The sequence below is a fragment of the Anabas testudineus genome, chromosome 18, assembly GCF_900324465.2.
Source record: "Anabas testudineus chromosome 18, fAnaTes1.2, whole genome shotgun sequence".
In the NCBI taxonomy this organism is placed as follows: domain Eukaryota; kingdom Metazoa; phylum Chordata; class Actinopteri; order Anabantiformes; family Anabantidae; genus Anabas; species Anabas testudineus.
Window position 1 is genome coordinate 6,981,831 of NC_046627.1, and position 21,187 is coordinate 7,003,017.

The window sequence follows — 21,187 nt, forward strand, 5'->3', positions numbered from 1 at the left end:
AAACACAGACTTGAAGCCTGTGTGAAAGTGGCAATGAAACGTTTCAGATCAGTAGATTCACTGCTGGAGGAGGTGATTCTGTGGTGATCTGACACCTGCAGCAGGTGGAGTCGCCTCGTTTGTCTGTTCACCCTCAGCAGCTGGAAACAATCCAGGTGAGTCTCTGCTGACTGAAACCAGCTTCAGTTGGTGTTAAACCTGGGCCCGACACCAAAAGAAAAACACTTTTGATTCTATTACATCAGCTTTTGGTATCACAGTGACAAAGCAGACAAATCTTTGGGATTCAACAGAAACATAGAAAGAAGAATGAAGGAGATTTCACCTGTTTGTTTCCGATGTGAAAATAAAAGTGCTTTCTGTGATTATTCTTTCTTTGTTCTGTCGGTTTTTGTTGCAGACGGTTCATATGCTGCCTCTCTGCTGCTGCAGGTTGAATGAGCGCAGTGCCTGCATCAAGCTCACCTGAATACACACCTAGACTTCCTCTTACAGATTTCAAAATAAAAGCCAAAAACTGTCCTTTATTTCCATTATATGTTCTTTATTAGATTTTATTAATCACAGTGTGACATATTTATATAATAGAAAGTGGACGAATAAAAAGTTTGTTCATTTATTTTTTCATCAAATCATTTTACTAACAGTTGATGATGAAAGTGAAGAAATCAGACAAATTAATGTTCAGTGTTTGAGTCTGAGACAGATCTGCTTCACAGTGTTTCTGTCCACAAGAGACTCTCACACCTACACAGTACACAAAGACATTGAACCAGATATTATCCTGAACCCAGCATAAAGAGGTTCAGTGAATGTGGTGTTGAAGGTGTGGAGGTGGATCAGTTTGTCAGAGGAGACTCTGTAGAAGGACAGAGTCCCAGCAGGACAGTCCACATACACTGATACTCTGTTAGAGACAGAGGAGGAGATGGCTGTAAACCTGTTATTGTGACGGACAGAATAACCATCATCTTCAGAGTGGAACAGAGTCCAGGACTTATCATTTCCTCCAAACCAACAGTCAGGAATATGTCCTTTCTTTCTGATGCTTCTGTAACTCACGGATACTAAAACCCTTCCCGTCCACTCGACCTCCCAGTAACACCGACCAGTCAGAGCATTTCTACACAGCACCTGACACCAGTACTCAAATCTGTCTGGATGATCAGGATATGGCTGTTGCACCTTCAACCTTGTCGCCTTCCTGTTGTTGTCAGACAGTTGTAGGTATCTGTGTGCTGTGTTTGGGTCCAGTTCCAGTTCACAGGCATCTGATGGAGAGAATATACAGATGCAGTTTCTCATCTGCTGATTTATCAACAACTTTACTGAAATTAAATCATTCACAGTGACATTTCAGATTCAACTGGGAATAATGTTTGCCTCCATTTCAAGTGAAATTCAACAATCCAGGTAGAACAACATCAACAGTTATTGAACATGAGAGTCAAGATGTCAGCAATGTTCTGCTTTGTTTCTGCTGTGGAGCCAAGGATGACGGATCCACATCAAGAACCACATGGACTGAAGAAAGTCTCACTAAGAAAACTGGAACATCATCTTCCACTGCAGTACCAACAACCATCACCTTTCTAAAACTCTTCTTAGCGCCACCAAAGAGCTCGCATTTAGCACCAAGTTCACACCTTTGCTCATCAAACCTTAAAGTGTCATCTGCTACATAACGTTTCCCAACAGTCTGGATTTTTAGTCCAAAGGCTCCAAAAAGCTGAACTCAGTGTTCCTGAATATCCAGTCAGAGGGCTGCGGCTCCACAAATGGCTTTTAAGCTGCTTTTCATTGACCAGGGGCCACATGTAACAAACTCTGTGTGTATGTATGGTCCCTGTGGCCCCAGGTCTCCCATTCAGGGAGGAACTGGAAGGTAAATATAGCTCCACTCACTTTACTCAACTGTTGTGCTTTGTTGTGTTTCTGACCTGGAGATTTTTCAACACTGAACCTTAACCCATCCAGAGAAGAAACCTGAAGCTACTTCAACACAACTTCTAACAGTCCAAGCTGTGAAGTACCAGTTTACCAGCAGCACCTGAAGGCAACACAACTATTCTCTAATATCAGTGAGAGTCAAAGGAGGCAGAAACAACCAAGTTCGCTTTGTGTTGGCTCCATTGTTCAGAAGTGTTGATGAGTTATTTAGATCACTGTGTTCACTTTGTTGTGTTTGTAGATTTTAAATGGATTGATTGAATTCTAACATCTTTTTAGACACACTAAACTATGGAGAAATTAATCTTTGAACTTTAGTCAAGAAAATGTCCAAATCTAGTGGAACATGTGCAGCTGTGTTCTCATGGATCAAACTTCAAACACACTCACACTTCCTCAGACCAGGTTTCAGTCTCTGCAGTCCACCATGGTCCAACCTGGAGGAAGAGACAAAGTTAGAATCAGCTTCATTCACCCTCACTCATATCCACCATGAAACGTGAAGTAGAGTTCCTCAGTTAGTCAGAAAGACAGAGAAACAGTGGTAGAGCAGCTGTAGTCTGCCCATACATGAGAGTGTCCAGGCTCCAGTGTGGATCCTTCAGTCCAGCAGAGAGCAGCTTGACTCCCGAGTCTCCTGGATGATTGTAGCTCAGGTCTAGCTCTCTCAGATGGGAGGGGTTGGAGCTCAGAGCTGAGGCCAGAGAAGCACAGCCTTCCTCTGTGATTAGACAGCCTGACAGTCTGACACACACACACACACACACACACACACACACACGTACGTTGAAGAGCTTGTAGATGTAGATATTTTTGCACTACTGCCAGTTTGAGTCTTACTTCGCTGCAGGGTTCAATAAATGTTTAGTTAACAAGTCAGTTATTTCTGCTCAGTTCACAGCTGAACACAGTAGATCACATTGTTTGCTTTTCTTGGGTAATATTGTTAATTATCTTGTATCAGTGAACATCTTCAACACAATATAACTTCCAGTGAATTAAATAGAAGATAAAAAAAAAACCCAAATATATGTAATATATTTCATCTGTCAAATGAATTGGTACATAAAGCTAAATCCCAACCTGAGAATTTCCAGTATACAGTGTTGTTTCTTTAGTCCAGCAGACAGCAGCTTCACTCCTGAATCCTGCAGGTCATTGTTACTCAGGTCCAGTTCTCTCAGTCTAGAGGACTGGCAGCTGAGAACTGAGGACAGAGCTTCAATGCTTCTCTCTGAGAGGTTACAGCCACTCAGTCTAAAGAGAAACCAGCAGAACAAAAAAAACCAAGATTAAAATTTTCTGATTGAAGTAAAAGATAAATAGAACCTGGAAATGTTCTGTATTCTCCTACAGAGCTTTGTTGGAGGCTTTGACCACTGGCAACAGCCTCGGTAGAGCCTCCTCTGAAGCAGAGTATTTCTTCAGGTCAAACACGTCCAGATCTTTTTCTGATGACAGTAAGATGAAGACCAGAGCTGACCACTGAACAGGAGACAGTTTATCTGTGGAGAGACTTCCTGAGTCCAGGTACTGTTGGATCTCCTCCACTAGAGAACGATCATTTAGTTCATTCAGACAGTGGAACAGGTTGATGCTTTTCTCTGCTGAGGGAGTCTCTCTGATCTTCATCTTGATGTACTCAGTTGTTTCCTCAGTGTTCTGTGATCTACTTTCTTTCTTTGTCTGCAGACCTCGTAGGAGAGTCTGATTGGTCTGCAGTGAAAGACCAAGGAGAAAGCGGAGAAACAAGTCCAGGTGTCCATTTGGACTCTGTACGGCCTTGTCCACAGCACTCTGGTGGAGAAGTTTTAGTTCAGGTCCAAACAGACTGAACCAAGTTGACTGTTGTTCAGACAGCAGATTGACTCCAGAGTTGATGAAGGTCAGATGGACATGAAGAGCAGCCAGAAACTCCTGAACACTCAGATGGACAAAGCACAACACCTTGTCCTGGTACAGTCCTCTCTCCTCTTTAAAGATCTGTGTGAACACTCCTGAGTACACTGAGGCTGCTCTGATATCGATGCCACACTCTGTCAGGTCTGATTCATAGAAGATCAGGTTTCCTTTCTGCAGCTGCTCAAAAGCCAGTTTTCCCAGAGACTCAATCATCTTCCTGCTCTCTGGACTCCAGTGTGGATCTGTCTCAGCTCCACCATCATACTTGATGTTCTTCACTTTGGACTGAACCACCAGGAAGTGGATGTACATCTCAGTCAGGGTCTTGGGCAGCTCTCCTCCCTCTCTGGTTTTCAACATATCCTCCAGAACTGTAGCAGTGATCCAGCAGAAGACTGGGATGTGACACATGATGTGGAGGCTTCGTGATGTCTTGATGTGGGAGATGATTCTTCTGGCCTGCTCCTCATCTCTGAACCTCTTCCTGAAGTACTCCTCCTTCTGTGGGTCAGTGAACCCTCTGGCCTCTGTCACCATGTCAACACACTCAGGAGGGATCTGATTGGCTGCTGCAGGTCGTGTGGTTATCCAGAGGCGAGCAGAGGGAAGCAGGTTCCCCCTGATCAGGTTTGTCAGCAGCACATCCACTGAGGTGGACTCAGTGACATCGGTCAGGATCTGATTGTTGTGGAAGTCCAGAGGAAGTCGACACTCATCCAGACCGTCCAAGATGAACACAACCTGGAACTCTTCAAACCTGCAGATTCCTGCTTCTTTGGTTTCAGTAAAGAAGTGATGAACAAGTTCCACCAAGCTGAACTTTTTCTCTTTCAGCACATTCAGCTCTCTGAAAGTCAATGGAAATGTGAACTGTATGTCCTGGTTGGCTTTGTCTTCAGCCCAGTCCAGAGTGAACTTCTGTGTTAAGACTGTTTTCCCAATACCAGCCACTCCCTTTGTCATCACTGTTCTTGTTTCCTCTCTTCCAGGTGAGCCTTTAAAGATGTCTTCTTGTCTGATGGTTGTTTCTGGTCTGTCTGGTTTCCTGGATGCTGTTTCAATCTGTCTGACCTCATGTTCATTATTGACCTCTCCAGTCCCTCCCTCTGTGATGTAGAGCTCTGTGTAGATCTGGTTCAGAAGGGTTGGGTTTCCTGCTTTAGCAATCCCCTCAAACACACACTGGAACTTCTTCTTCAGATTAGACCTCAGTTTTTGTCCACACACTGCAGCAGGAGTTTCTGAATGAAGGAAGAAGAATCGAAATCAGTGAGTGGATCCTTCAGAAAAACAGAGAATCTCAACATTTTATTGTGTCTCTCGAGTTTTTCTTCCTCCATCAGCCTGATCATCAGTGGAGGACAAAGTCTCTGATCTGATACAGATGTGTGCAGCTTATTTACAGCAGACTTTTTAAATGGAAACCTCTCTCCTGCTGTTTCCATTTCCTCTTTCCATCATGTTCAATCTGTTCAAATGCTCTTACTGCTCTGCAGACAGTCAGCCAGCTCCTCCTGCTTCATTCTCCTCAGGAAGTTCAGTGTGATCTTCACAAATGCCTCTCTGCTGCTCCTCCTCTGCTCTTCATCCTCACCATCCAACACCTCCTCATCCTCCCTCTGACTCTCTAAGCATTGTGGGTAATCTGGACAAAGGACCTTCTGGATCTTCTTCAGCTCGTTCTTCACAAAAGTGACAATGTTCTCCTCCAGCAGCTGGAACAGAATGAGAAGTGAACATTTCATTTAAACTGGTAGAAGACAACATGTGATTCATGTGTCAGTCTGAAGACCTGCTGATCTGAACAGAGCAGCATGGACTCTGTTAGGACCTGAATGGTTGGTTAGTACTCAATGTGGGTTTTATGTAGTTCATAGTTAAAGTGTGATTGTACATGTACAGACCATAAACACAGAGTCCAGGTCTGGTTGATGCTGCTGGGCAGACTGATCCCTGTGAACCTCTGAGCTCTGCTGCTGAACTCTGATGAGAAGAAATATCAACTTTAAAGAAAAGTAGTTGATAAATAGAAGTTTTTTTTTTTTTTCCATAACTCACAGATTTTGTTAAAGTGAGAATTTGACATAATTAAGTCCTGGAAATGGGGCTAGGCAAAGAAGTTATTCTCTGACAGATGAACAGGCTGGAAAGTATGAGCCCTATAAATTAAGATATTCTATACTGTCAACCACAGGGTGCAGAAATGATTCAGAAAGTACCAAGAACACGTGAATTTACTCACTAGAGAGAAATGTGTCAATAATGAGCTGATTGTGCTTTTTCACCTCACAAGTTCACTCAGTATGAAGTTGAACACCACAGAATATTGGAGATCCCAGACCTTAATCTGATCCGCCACAGTAACTTCAACCTCAGAGTCATGTTGTGTTTTTCTCCAAAATATGAGAATAAGCTGTTGGACTAAATCATGGGAATCTTTTCTTTCATGTTCAAATCCAGATCTGTCAGGACCTCAGTACCATCGACCTCAGGAAGCATCAGGAGCCTCAGAGAATCTTTAACAGTGGTTTTAGAGAAACAGCTGTTTGGTCAAATATTCAGGACTCTGGTCTGGTTTAAAGCCTGAAAGAGGTTTTTGGTTTACATGTTGCGATTCCTGCATCTTCTCCTTTCAGTTGCTTTTCTTTTTGTTTCCCCCCAGTGTTTTCACCTGTTCTCTAGCCACGTCCTCTTCCTCCACTCTCCTCGAATGTTTAGTTTTTCCTGGGGGGGGGGGCGTAACAGAAAATAACTGAGAAGCACTGCCTTAGATGCAGAAGGTTTGGGGTTCAAACACCGTCACCCACACCAGGTGTGTCCTTGAGCAAGACACTCCATGCTAGCTCCCTAGGCTGGTACATCCGAGTGTTGTGACGACGAAATAAGGATCTCCTGCATTTCAAGGCATCTGTAGCTTGTACACTAATAAATGCAGGCACCATTGAGACAAGCACAAGAGGAAGACCCAGCGTTACTCCACCTCCTTTGAAGCTCAGAGCAGTTTCCAAGACACCCCCTGAGATCAGGTTTGGCCCTGGAAACCACTGGTCCCAGCTCATGGAAGTGAAAAATGCAAAGAGGTGCCATGATGCTGCATGCATAAGAAAGACCAAAATACATCTGCAAGCGCTGTCTTGTGCCCTCGTGCTTTGGCAATTTTTATACAAGATAGGCTTAGTGAAATGATGCACAACTCAGTAAACCAGAATATGCAACTGAATTCCATTTAAATTGTGTAGCTGTTGAGCTGTTATATTTTTGATAGAATATGTTCAAGGATGGAGAGTTTAGTGATTGTGAAATGTGTTGAGCAGTGTTAGAACGCGTACAAAAAATTATAAACAGTAGTAACAAAATTTCAAAAATAATTTCTTGCTTTGAGATATAATTTCTTTCTGTTTTTATTGACAGGTGAAGAAAAAGTTCAGTTTTTGTTTATTTTTTATGCCCAAAGGGTAATAAAAGCACTGAGAAAAGAAATCCTGACTATGGCTTTCATAATTCATGCATGAAATTAATTTTGTTGTTTCGTTTTAAAGAGTTAATGTTAAAGGGAAGAAACTGGAAGATGTAAATGGATGACGTATGTCAAATACATCTATCGCTGCTTCCTCTTCTTGAAGTACAACTAGCATTACTTACTGCCGGTGATATTGTGTTGCTCATTTTCTGTTGTGTGTGTTTTCCAGTCACTCACCACTGCTGAACGAAGACACCAACCAAACACTACAGTGAAGTTGTCTCTGTCTTCAATGTCATGCACAACACACATTTGTGACTTGTTGACTTTAGTTGGAGACTGATTTAATTTCTGCATATGATGTTATGCTGTAATATTTGTTATAAACATACACTGTATAGATTACTGAGTTGTAATCAACAACTATTTCATTTTTGTTTAGTTTTGTTTTGTTTAGTTTTGTTTTGTTTTTCATTTTTTAAATGTTCATTTCATTCAGTAAGATCACGGTTTTCCCACTTTTCATTTACTGCAATCTAGTATACAATAATCTACTGTTAAAATCATTTACAGTACATGTACAATAAATGTAAAATACTGGCTGCCAGTATTTTACTCTTATTTAACAGTGAAGTTTAATTCAGTTTTATTTATAAAGCACCAAATCACAACAACAGTCTCAAAGCACTTTACAGTGAAAAGTTTAAGACTTTAGAAAATAAAACTGTAAAAGGAATCATGTCGAAAACAAACAATTTCTGTTCAGTTTGAAATTCTTACCTTGTGTCAACAGGTTGTTGATGATCTTTAAAGTTAATAGGTGACTTTCTAGACCAGTCACTCTTCATGGAGACCCAGCTGGGTTCAGGAGAGTCTGGTCTCCGCTGCAGCATCCTGATACAAACCAACAAGTGACAAATGAAAAGTAGTTTGAAGCTGCCACTGGACTCTTGGAGTTTTGAAGAGGACGTGAACACTGTACAAATTGTAGCTCTAAGTCATAATATATTTATGATCCCACAAAGGGCCCCCTGGACCAGACGAGGCTCTACGCAGCCGTCTGTGAGTCCTAATGGAGGAGCGGCCATGTTTAACAAAGAAACACAAACCAGGAAGAAGAAGAACGAGCAAACGCACAAAATAAAACATCAGCACAATTTGATTCTTCATCATGTTCGACTGTAAAAATAATAATTTATCTAATTAATCATCTTTTTTTTCTTCTGCTTCACTGATTTTAAATGAAGTTAAAGCAAACTACAGACTTTAAATGTCACAGTTCTTCCTCCTCTATGTTACAGGAAACCACATGAGTCACACACAGACAGAGAGTCTACGTCACACTAGAACCAAAAAGGGAACAAGTTGAACAGAGTTTAAATAAGTTTTGGTGTTCGCAGAGCTTTTAGGCTCAATTCACTTCCACAGAGTCAGACTCATTAATGACAACAGGAAGTGAAGAACAGTGGAACAAACTGTTTTCACCAAAATTAGTGAAATTATTGGACTAAACAGAATCAGTTTTGATCCAGAGTTGAAAAGGAAGACACTGGATTCTTAGTTTGACCTACTGATCAGTGATGAATTGAGGAAATAAACTGAATTCACAAAGTTCCTGTAAATGGAAAAACTGTAAAAGGAATCATGTAGAAAACCGAACAATTTCTGTTCAGTTTGAAATTCTTACCTTCTATCAACAGGTTGTTGATGATCTTTAAAGTTAATAGGTGACTTTCTAGACCAGTCACTCTTCATGGAGACCCAGCTGGGTTCAGGAGAGTCTGGTCTCTGCTGCTTCATCCTGATACAAACCAACAAGTGACAAATGAAAAGTAGTTTGAAGCTGAAAACAGATGAACTGTGAGCAGACTGTCAGCAGCTGAAATGTTCAGAATCAGTAAGAAGACAGTCAGACAGACATTGGGAGAAGATTTTTTTCCAACAAGACAATGACCTGAATCATACAGCGCAAGCTACACAGAAATTGTTTACTGACAACAAGGGGAATGTTCTGGAGTGACCGAGTCAAAGCCCAGACCTCAGCTTGAGCAGTTCTGCAAAGAAGAACGGCATAAAATTCCGACTGTTCCGGCCCGGAACGCCACCAGCACTCGACTTCTAGGTGGTCTGCGCGCCGGAGGATCCTGAAGGAGGCCGTGCGCAGACGCTCCGGAGGACTCGGTGGAGCCGGCTGCTCCTCATCGCCCCCCCCCCCCCCCGTGTCTGTAGCTGCACAGCGCTCATCTCAGGAACGCTTTACCCAAGGAAATAAGATCAGCTGACTCAGTAACATCTTTTAAATCTCTACTTAAAACATACCCCTACCGGTGAACCTTTTCTGATCTTCTTTAAACTAAAACAAATCTTTCTTTAGGAAGACTTTCCATTAACTTACAATGTCTTTCCATTAGAACCGGTATTCTTAAGGACTGATGCGGTAGTTGTTGTAAGTTTTGTTTGTATTATTGTTTTGTTTGTATTATTGTTTCCTGCACCCCAACCAGTCGAGGCAGATGGCCGTTTAACTTGAGCCTGGTTCTGCTGGAGGTTTCTTCCCCTAGGGGGAGTTTTTCCTCTCCACTGTTTGCCTAGTGCTTGCTCAATTTGAGAAGTTGTGAAGCACTTTGTAACATATGTTTGGAAAAGTGCTCTATAAATAAATGTATTATTGGTATTGGTATATTATTGGTATTATTATTATTAATACCAACACCATGGTATTAATGTACCTGCTCATACCAGGCTACTCATCTTTGATCAGCAATAAATGAATAACTGGATGTGACTCTGGACAGCACCTGCTTCATTCCAGGTGATGTTCAACAAAGCCAATGTCCCGTTACATTTAAGATAAGATCCCCTTTATCAATGAATTCACCTCCCAGTGTCCAGATTGTTCTTCTGGGTGCATTGTGTGATGTTAGACGTGTTAAACATGTTAAATTAGTGAAAAGTTCTGAAACTTATTAGGTAAGATTAACATTAACAAGATGTTATGTAGTTTTTAAGGTCATATCATCATGGATTTAACTTTGTTTAACAATATATATATATATATATATATAATAGAAAAGCTTATTAACATCTAAAAAGGAACTTGTGAATTAAAATGTAAAATGTTACCTCATTGATTTTGTTTAGTTGTACTTTTAAAGAGTTAATGTTAAAGTGAAGAAACTGGAAGATTTTCAAAAGAGACTTGATCTACAAGAGCAAAAGGCACCTCTATCCGATGGAGATCGAGAATTGACGTACAGTGGTGTAAGTCAAATACATCTATTGCTGCTTCCTCTTCTTGAAGTACTACTAATATTACTTTGCCAGTGATATTGTATTGCTCATTTTGTGTTGTGTGTTTTCCAGTCACTCACCACTGCTGAACGAAGACACCAACCAGACACTACAGTGAAGTTGTCTCTGTCTTCACTGTCATGCACAACACACATTGTCTTGATTCCAAGTTGGACTTGTTGACTTTAGTTGGAGACTGATTTAATTTCAGCATATGATGTTATGCTGTATTATTTGACATAAAGATACACTGTATAGATGACTGAGTTGTAATAAACAACTATTTCATTTTGTTTTGTTTTTTTGTTTTTTTCATTTTTTACTTTTCCATTTCATTCAGTAAGATCACGGTTTTCCCACTGTCATATACTATATTCTAGTATACAATAATCTACTGTTACAATCATTTACAGCACATGTACAATAAATGTAAAATACAAGCTCCCAGTATTAAAAAAACTTTAAATAGAATCATGTAGAAAACCCAACAATTTCTGTTCAGGTTGAAATTCTTACCTTCTCTTAGAAGGTGGCTCCATAGAACCGTCACTCTTCATGGAGACGCAGTTCGGTTCAGGAGAGTCTGGTCTCTGCTGCTTCATCCTGATACAAACCAACAAGTGACAAATGAAAAGTAGTTTGAAGCTGCCACTGAACTCTGTGTTCTTGGACTTTTGAAGAGGACGTGGACACTGTGTACAGATTGTAGCTCCAAGTCATAATATATTTATTATCCCACAAAGGGCTCCCTGGACCAGACGAGGCTCTACGCAGCCGTCTGTGAGTCCTAATGGAGGAGCGGCCATGTTTTACAAAGAGACACAAACCAGAAAGAAGAAAAACGAGCAAACGCACAGAATAAAACATCAATACAATTTGATTCTTCTTCATGTTTGACTGTAAAAATAATAATTTATCGAATGAATCTTCTTTTCTTTCTTCTGCTTCACTGATTTTAAATGAAGTGAAAGCAAACTACAGACTTTGAATGTCACACTTCTTCCTCCTCTATGTTACAGGAAACCACACGAGTCACACACAGACAGAAAGTCTACGTCACACTAGAACCAAAAAGGGAACAAGTTGAACAGAGTGTAAATAAGGTTTGGTGCTCGCAGAGCTTTTACTTCAACAGAGTCAGACTCTTTAATAACAACAGGAAGTAAACAGTGGAACAAACTGTTGTCACCAAACTTAGTGAAATTATTGGAGTAAACAGAATCAGTTTTGATCCAGAGTTGAAAAGGAAGACACTGGATTCTTAGTTTGACCTACTGATATGGATAAAAGTTTATGCTAAATGACTAAATGTAAAAGTACGTGTCTAAACACTTATTTCTAGCTGCAGACAACTATAACATTTTTGACAAATTACAATCTGGTTTTCACAAACATCACAGTACAGAGACAGCCATACTGAAGGTAACTAATGACATTCTGTTGGCCTCTAACTGCTAAGTGTTAATAACTACAACTCGTCTTTTTTTCCTGTGAAGTACGGAGTCCCACAAGGTTCAGTGCTGGGGCCAGTCTTGTTCTCTTTGTATATGCTCCCTTTGGGACATATTATTCGTAAACACTGTGTTTCTTTTCATTGATATGATGATGACACTCCGCTGTACTGTCCCTGTAAGATATCAGACCACGGGGGACTGAGTTCCTTACATCAGTGTATAAATGAGATAAAAAGCTGGATGACTCAAAATTTCCTGCAGCTGAATTCTGACAAAACAGAAATAGTTGTTATCAGTCCACAACGTATAGTCAAACACATTCTGCCCTACACAGATTCTCTCTTAGATAATTCTAAGCCGTCTGCAGTGTTGGTGTTTGGTTTGATAGTAAACTTAACTTCGAGCATCATGTCACTGAGCTTGTTCAGGCATGTTTTTATCATCTTAGGAATATCTCCAAAATACGTTCAATTCTTTCATTTCATGACACTGAAGTAATCTTATATGCATTTATTTCCTCACGCCTTGACTATTGCAACAGTCTGTTCACTTGTCTCAGCCATAAATCTATTAATCGGCTCCAGATTGTTCAGAAATCAGCTGCAAGATTCTTAACTAGAAAAAGAAAATACGATCACATCAGTCCTGTGTTAGCCTTTTTACACTAGCTGCCAGTAAGTTTTAGGGTTGATTTTAAGATTTTATTAATAACTTTTAAAGCTCTGCAGGGTCTTTCCCCCAGCTTTTTATCCCAGCTGTTAAAGCCTTATGAGCCTGCACGTAGCCTGAGATCCTCTGGTAGAAATCTTCTGTATGTCCCTGATGTCAGAATGACTACTAGGGGTGACAGAGCCTTTTCAGTTAGGGCCCCCAAATTCTGGAACAACTTACCCGAGGAAATAAGATCGGCTGACTAAGTAACATCTTTTAAATCTCTCCTTAAAACACATCTCTACTGACGAGCCTTTTGTGGTCTTCTTTAAACACATACAAATCTTTCTTTAGGACGACTCTCCATTAGATTACAATGTCTTTATGTTGGAACTGGTCTTCCCAAGGACCGATGCTATCGTTGTTGTAAGTTGTGTTTCTATTATTGTTTTGTTTGTTTTACTGTTTTCTGCACCCCAACCAGTCGAGGCAGATGGCCGTTTAACTTGAGCCTAGTTCTGCTGGTGGTTTCTTCCTCTAAGGGGAGTTTTTATTCTTCACTGTTTACCTAGTGCTTGCTCAAGTTGATCTTATTGGGCTACATGTGTTTTTGTCTCTTTTGTGAAGCACTTTGTAACATATGTTTAGAAAAGTGCTCTAAAAATAAATGTATTATTATTATTATTAATACTAACACTGTAGTATTAATGTACCTGCTCATACCAGGCTACTCATCTTTGATCAGCAATACATGAATGACTGGATGTGACTCTGGACAGCACCTGCTTCATTCCAGGTGATGTTCAACAAAGCCAATGTCCCGTTACATTTAAGATAAGATCCCCTTTATCAATGAATTCACCTCCCAGTGTCCAGATTGTTCTTCTGGGTGCATTGTGTGATGTTAGACGTGTTAAACATGTTAAATTAGTGAAAGGTTCTGAAACTTATTAGGTAAGATTAACATTAACAAGATATTATGTAGTTTTTAAGGTCATGTCATCATGGATTTAACTTTGTTTAACAATATATATATATATATATATATATATATATATATATATATATATATATATATATATATATATATATATATATATATATATATATAGAATAGAAAAGCTTATTAACATCTAAAAAGGAACTTGTGAATTATAATGTAAAATGTTACCTCATTGATTTTGTTGAGTTGTGCTTTTAAAGAGTTAATGTTAAAGTGAAGACACTGGAAGATTTTCAAAAGAGACTTGACCGACAAGAGCAAAAGGCACCTCTATCCGATGGAGATGGAGAAGTGACGTACAGTGGCAAGAAAAAGTATGTGAACCCTTTGGGATTACGAGGAGTTTTGCATGAATTGGTCATAAAATGTGCTCCAATCTACATCTAACTCACAACAATACAGAAATACAGTCTGCTTAAAAATAATAGAACACAAACATTATATATCATCTTATTTCATGTTTTATCGAACGTAACATGTAAATCTAGCCACAGGGGTTGCAAGCCAGTGATTTCTGTGCCGGTCCCAATCCCGGATAACTAGAGAGGGTTGCGTCAGGAAGGGCATCCGGCGTAAAAATTACCAAAATAACCATGCGAATCATCCACAAGACTTTCATACCGGATCGGTCGAGGCCCGGGTTAACAACGACTGCCACCGATGCTGTTAACCTACAGGGTGTCGGTGGAAATTTGACTACTGTTGGTCGAAGAAAGAGGGGAGGCAGAAGGGTTCGTGGTCAGAGAGAGAAGGGGAAAGGCAGGGACATAGATCTGAGAATAGGGACTCTTAACGTTGGCACAATGACAGGGAAAGGCAGAGAGCTGGCAGACATGATGGAGAGAAGGAAGGTAGATGTACTGTGTGTGCAGGAGACAAGGTGGAAGGTCAGCAAGGCACGTAGTATCGGAGGAGGATACAAACTGTTCTACCATGGTGTGGATAGGAAGAGAAACGGGGTAGGAGTGATCCTGAAGGGGGAGTTTGTAAACAGTGTCCTAGAGGTGAAAAGAGTCTCAGACAGGGTGATGAGCATAAAGCTAGAAATTGAAGGGGTGATGGTGAATGTAGTCAGTGGGTATGCGCCACAGGTTGGCTGTGAGTTAGAAGAGGAGAGATTCTGGAGTGAGTTTGATGAGGTCATAGAGAGTATCCCCAGAGGAGAGAGAGTTGTTGTTGGAGCAGACTTCAATGGGCATGTTGGTGAGGGCAACAGAGGTGATGAGGAGGTGATGGGCAGGTTTGGTGTGAAGGAAAGGAATCTGGAAGGACAGATGGTGGTGGACTTTGCTAAGAGGATGGAAATGGCTGTAGTCAACACCTACTTCCAGAAGCGAGAGGAACATAGAGTGACATACAGAAGTGGAGGTAGGAGTACGCAGGTGGACTACATCCTATGTAGACGAGGTAATTTGAGAGAGGTTAGTGACTGCAAAGTGGTGGTAGGAGAGAGTGTAGCCAGACAGCACCGCATGGTGGTGTGTAAGATGACTCTGGAGGTCAGGAAGAAGAAGAGAGGGAAGACAGAAAAGAAGACCAAGTGGTGGAAGTTAAAGAATGAAGAAACTTGTGAGGAATTCAGACAGAAGTTGAGACAGGTTCTTGGTGGTCAGGATGAGCTTCCAGATGACTGGGAAACTACAGCAGAGATTATCAGGGAAACAGGTAGGAAGGTGCTAGGTGTGTCATCTGGAAAGAGGAAAGAAGGTAAAGACACTTGGTGGTGGAATGAGGAAGTACAGGAATTCATCCAGAGGAAGAGGTTAGCTAAAAGGAACTGGGATGTAGAAAGGACTGAGGAAAGTAGACAGGAGTACAAGGAAGCGCAGCATAGAGTGAAGAGGGAGGTGGCAAAGGCCAAACAGAAAGCTTACGATGAGCTGTATGACAGGTTAGACACAAAGGAAGGAGAGAAGGACTTGTACAGGCTAGCCAGACAGAGAGATGGAGATGGGAAGGATGTGCAACAGGTAAGGGTGATTAAGGACAGAGATGGAAAGGTACTAACAACCCAGGAGAGTGTGCAGAAAAGATGGAAGGAGTATTTTGAGGAGCTGATGAACGAGGAAAATGACAGGGAAAGAAGGGAGGAAGATGTTGATGTTGTGGAGCAGGAAATAGCAGAGATTGGAAAGGATGAGGTTAGGAAGGCTTTGAAAAGGATGAAGAGTGGAAAGGCTGTTGGTCCTGATGACGTACCTGTGGAGGTGTGGAAGTGCTTAGGAGAGACAGCAGTGGAGTTTCTAACCAGTTTGTTCAATAGGATTCTAGAGAGTGAGAAGATGCCTGAGGAATGGAGGAGAAGCATTCTGGTTCCGATCTTTAAGAACAAGGGTGACACGCAGAACTGCAGCAACTACAGAGGAATAAAGTTGATGAGCCACACAATGAAGCTGTGGGAAAGAGTAGTGGAAGCCAGGCTTAGGAAGAAGGTGGAGATTTGTGAGCAGCAGTATGGTTTCATGCCCCGTAAGAGCACCACTGATGCCATTTTTGCTTTGAGAATGTTGATGGAAAAGTACAGAGATGGTCAGAAGGAGCTGCATTGTGTCTTTGTAGATTTAGAGAAGGCGTATGACAGGGTGCCGAGGGAGGAGCTGTGGTACTGTATGAGTTTGTCGGGAGTGGCAGAGAAGTACGTCAGACTAGTTCAGGACATGTATGAGAGAAGTATGACGGTGGTGAGATGTGCTGTAGGTCAGACAGAGGAGTTCAAGGTGGAGGTGGGACTACACCAAGGATCAGCTTCGAGTCCCTTCTTGTTTGCTATGTTGATGGACAGGCTGACAGATGAGGTCAGACAGGAATCTCCCTGGACAATGATGTTTGCGGATGACATTGTGATTTGCAGTGAGAGTACAGAGCAGGTGGAGGAACAGCTAGAGAGGTGGAGGTTTGGAGAGGTAGAAGCATTGGGCTGAGGTGAAGAAGGTGCAGGAGTTTAATTACTTGGGTTCAACAGTTCAGTGTGATGGGGAGTGTGGAAAAGAGGTGAAGAGGCGAGTGCAGGCAGGTTGGAGCAGGTGGAGGAAAGTGTCAGGAGTGTTGTGTGACAAAAGAGTGTCAGCAAGACTCAAAGGAAAGGTCTACAAGACAGTGGTGAGACCAGCTCTGCTCTATGGGTTAGAGACGGTAGCAGTGAGACAGAGACAAGAGGCTGAGATGGAGGTAGCAGAGATGAAGATGTTGAGGTTCTCCTTAGGAGTGACCAGGTTAGACAGAATAAGGAACGAGTACATCAGAGGGACGGCTCACGTTGCCTGTGTTAGCGACAAAGTCAGAGAGGCCAGACTGAGATGGTTTGGACATGTTCAGAGGAGGGATAGTGAGTATATTGGTAGAAGGATGTTGGAGATGGAGCTGCCAGGCAGGAGGGCAAGAGGACGACCAAGGAGGAGATATATGGATGTCTTAACAGAGGACATGAGGTTGGCTAGTGTTAGGGTAGAAGATGTTCATGATAGAGTTAGGTGGAAAAGGATGATTCGCTGTGGCGACCCCTGATGGGAAAAGCCGAAAGAAGAAGAAGAATTGAACGTAACATGTAAACATTCACAGTGCAGGGTGGAAAAAGTATGTGAACCTTTGGACTTAATAACTGGTTGACCCTTCTTTGGCAGCAATAACCTCAACCAAATGTTTCCTGTAGTTGCAGATCAGACCTTCACAACGATCTGGAGTAATTTTGGACCACTCCTCTTCACAAAACTATTTCAGTGTAGCAATATTCTTGGGATGTCTGGTGTGAATGGCTCTCTTAAGGTCATGCCACAGCATTTCAATCGGGTTGAGGTCAGGACTCTGACTGGGCCACTCCAGAAGGCGTATTTTGTTCTGTTGAAGCTATTCTTTTGTTGAATTACTTGTATGATTTAGGTCATTGTCCTGTTGCATCACCCATCCTCTACAGAGCTTTAGTTGGACAGATGGTCTTACGTTTTCCTGCAAAATGTCTTGATAAACTCTGGAATTCATTTTTCCATTAATGACAACAATCCGTCCAGGCCCTGAGGCAGCAAAGCAGCCCCAAACCATGATGTTCCCTCCGCCATGTTTTACAGTGGGGATGAGGTTTTGATGTTGGTGTGCTGTGCCTTTTTTTCTCCACACATAGTGTTGTGTGTTTTTTCCAAACAACTCAATTTTGGTTTCATCTGTCCAGAGAATATTTTGCCAGTAGTGCTGTGGAACATCCAGGTGCTCTTTTGCAAACTTCAAACGTGCTGCAGTATTTCTTTGGACAGCAATGGCTTCCTCTGTGGTGTCCTCCCATGTACTCCATTCTTGTTTGATGTTTTCCTTATTGTAGATGTGTCAACAAAAATGTTAGCATGTGCCAGAGATTTCTGTAATTCTTCAGCTGACATTCTAGGATTCTTCTTTACCTCATTCAGCATTCTGCGTTGTGCTCTTGCAGTCATCTTTACAGGACGACCATGCCTAGGGAGAGTAGCAACAGTGCTGCAACAGTAAACCCAAAACTGGTGTATGTTTTTAAAGGGCAGAACAGCTTCAGCAACACATCCAATATCATCACACTGATTGGACTCTAGGTTGGCTCACTCCTGGCTCTAATTAGCTCTTGGAGAAGTCATTAGGTTCACATACTTTTTCCACCCTGCACAGTGAATGTTTACATGTTATGTTCAATAAAAACATATAATGTTTGTGTACTATTATTTTCAGCAGACTGTGTTTTTGTATTGTTGTGAGTTAGATGAAGATCAGAGCACATTTTATGACCAATTCATGCAAAACTCCACGTAATCCCAAAGGGTTCACATACTTTTTCTTGCCACTGTATGTCAAATACATCTATTGCTGCTTCCTCTTCTTGAAGTACTACTAATATTACTTTGCCGGTGATATTGTGTTGCTCATTTTGTGTTGTGTGTTTTCCAGTCACTCACCACTGCTGAACGAAGACACCAACCAAACACTACAGTGAAGTTGTCTCTGTCTTCACTGTCATGCACAACACACATTGTCTTGATTCCAAGTTGGACTTGTTGACTTTAGTTGGAGACTGATTTAATTTCAGCATATGATGTTATGCTGTATTATTTGACATAAAGATACACTGTATAGATGACTGAGTTGTAATAAACAACTATTTCATTTTGTTTTGTTTTTTTGTTTTTTTCATTTTTTACTTTTTCATTTCATTCAGTAAGATCACGGTTTTCCCACTCTCTTATACTATAATCTAGTATACAATAATCTAATAATTTACAGTACATGTACAATAAATGTAAAATACTGGCTGCCAGTATTTTACAACAGTAAGATTCTTTACAGTGAAGTTAAATTCAGTTTTATTTATACAGCACCAAATCACAACAACAGTCTCAAAGAACTTTACAGTGAAAAGTTTAAGACTTTAGAAAATAAAACTGTAAATGGAATCATGTAGAAAACCCAACAATTTCTTTTCAGTTTGAAATTCTTACCTTCTTTTAACAGGTGGTTTAACATTAAATTTAGGAGGTGTCTCCATAGACCAGTCACTCTCCATGGAGACTCAGCTGGGTTCAGGAGAGTCTGGTCTCTGCTGCTGCATCCTGATACAAACCAACAAGTGACAAATGAAAAGTAGTTTGAAGCTGCCACTGGACTCTTGGATTTTTGAAGAGGACGTGAAGACTGTCCTTGAAGAGGACGTGAAGACTGTCTAGCTCTAAGTCATAATATATTAATGATCCCACAAAGGGCCCCCTGGACCAGACGAGGCTCTACGCAGCCGTCTGTGAGTCCTAATGGAGGAGCGGCCATGTTTAACAAAGAGACACAAACCAGCAAGAAGAAGAACGAGCAAACACACAAAATAAAATATCAGCACAATTTGATTCTTCATCATGTTCGAGCAAAACTACAGACTTTGAATCTCACACTTCTTCCTCCTCTATGTTACAGGAAACCACACGAGTCACACACAGACAGAAAGTCTACGTCACACTAGAACCAAAAAGGGAACAAGTTGAACAGAGTGTAAATAAGGTTTGGTGCTCACAGAGCTTTTAGACTCGATTCACTTCCACAGAGTCAGACTCAATAATAACAACAGGAAGTGAAGAACAGTGTAACAAAACCACACTTAGTGAAATTATTGGACTAAACAGAATCAGTTTTGATCCAGAGTTGAAAAGGAAGACACTGGATTCTTAGTTTGACCTACTGATCAGTGATGAATTGAAAAATTAAACTGAATTCACAAAGTTCCTAGAGACACTTGAAGAAATGAGTTTGTTCATATGAAATAAACAGTTGTTAGAGTCACTGAAACAGCTGCTGGTGGAGATTAGGAACCACATGTTTGAATCGCCTCCATTTTCTTTACATCTACTCTGAGACGATAAAAACAGGAAGTCCTACACACTTGTCTTTCCTCCTTTTCTTTCTATCTGTATGAGCAGAAGTAGATTCTGTCTCTTCTTCTCTCTACAGTCCACAGGGACCGAACAGACTCAGACACTGGGACAGTAACACAATCCTGTAGTCTTAACACTCACCTGCCACAGCTTCACTTTTCCTGCTTCTGCTCCGCCGACACAAAATGTCTGAACTGACTTTGAGTTGTTCCTCTTCTCTACAAACAGGAAACCACAGGAGTTGCGTTTGTGCTGCTCACACAGATCAGTTTGACTAATGTTTCTCTCATCTATATAAGGTTAACCGCCTTAATTAAATTAAGTTATATGGACTTGAATAGTATATTTACACCCTACACGTCTAACCTGTGTACGTTTAACTAATGACTGATGAATGTCTGTGGGTTGGGTTTTGTTCTGTGTCTCACTCTCCTGCCACACGCCCATATATGGACTTCCTCCACTCTCCACTCTCCACACACCGGACTAATTACTGACTCAGTTCACCTGGTCATCCCTCTGCTTTATAAGCACCCCTCAGTCCTCTGTTGTTTGCTGGTTTGTTGTCATTCATGCTGCACACTTCTCATGGATCCACGCCACTCGTACGTCAGTTCGTCAGTTTGTCCGTTTGTCGGTTTGTCGGTTTGTCACTCTGTCACTCAGCCTTTTTGGATCACTCTGGACTGCTCTGGACTTCCGTTTGTTGAACATTGGTTTCATTCGTGAGTTTATGTTTGTGAGTTGCCTGCCTTCTGCAGTGATTTTGGTTTGTTACTTTGTACATCTACTTTGTTAGTTTTGTCCGCATTAGTGCGTGGTTTTTCGTTGTTACTTTGTCTAGTTGGCTTTGTCTTGTGGTGCTCAAAGCTGCTTCACGTATAGGTTGTTCCTAAGCAAATGCACCTTAGTCATGAGTTGAGCAGCCTGTTACAGAAAGATCTTCTAAAGCAGTTTGATGAGGGCTTTCAGTTCCTAAGCAGAACTGAGCTGCAGTGCACATGTTGAAGCCAGTAGATGTGCACGTGGACACACCTCAAAACTGCAGACGAGGACAGACCTGCTGTGCCACCTCCATCCTTCACACAGAGGAAAAGAAAAGAGGAGA

The 21,187-nt window shown here is 41.4% G+C and overlaps 3 protein-coding genes across 3 annotated transcripts in view; 2 read left to right on the plus strand and 1 right to left on the minus strand.

Moving 5' to 3' along the window:
* LOC113168720 (NLR family CARD domain-containing protein 3-like) overlaps positions 1-21,187 on the plus strand; it is a 434,580-nt gene that overhangs the window by 268,382 nt on the left and 145,011 nt on the right. The window lies entirely within an intron of this gene.
* LOC113168719 (NACHT, LRR and PYD domains-containing protein 3-like) overlaps positions 1-21,187 on the plus strand; it is a 174,448-nt gene that overhangs the window by 99,007 nt on the left and 54,254 nt on the right. Inside the window, exon 9 of the mRNA XM_033326634.1 lies at positions 6,849-6,873. Within this exon, the coding sequence (XP_033182525.1) occupies positions 6,849-6,873 (25 nt within the window). The remainder of the gene's footprint in view (positions 1-6,848; positions 6,874-21,187) is intronic.
* LOC113168147 (NLR family CARD domain-containing protein 3-like) lies at positions 524-19,221 on the minus strand. The gene is made up of 10 exons (XM_033326640.1): positions 19,162-19,221; positions 11,120-11,206; positions 9,000-9,113; positions 5,757-5,835; positions 5,339-5,567; positions 3,305-5,093; positions 3,034-3,207; positions 2,521-2,694; positions 2,341-2,387; positions 524-1,271 (listed from the first exon to the last, which is right to left on the minus strand). Exons 1-10 carry the CDS (start codon positions 19,206-19,208, stop codon positions 748-750), a joined length of 3,264 nt encoding a protein of 1,087 aa, XP_033182531.1. The 5' UTR covers positions 19,209-19,221; the 3' UTR covers positions 524-747.

Coding starts and splice junctions, on each gene's coding strand:
- LOC113168147 (XM_033326640.1), bottom strand. CDS start 19,208: ATGGAGACACCTCCTAAATTTAATGTTAAACCACCTGTTAAAAGAAG. Junction 5,568..5,756: donor ACCTGGACTCTGTGTTTATG/GTCTGTACATGT, acceptor ATTCTGTTCCAG/CTGCTGGAGGAGAACATTGT. Junction 5,094..5,338: donor GGCTGACTGTCTGCAGAGCA/GTAAGAGCATTT, acceptor TCCTTCATTCAG/AAACTCCTGCTGCAGTGTGT.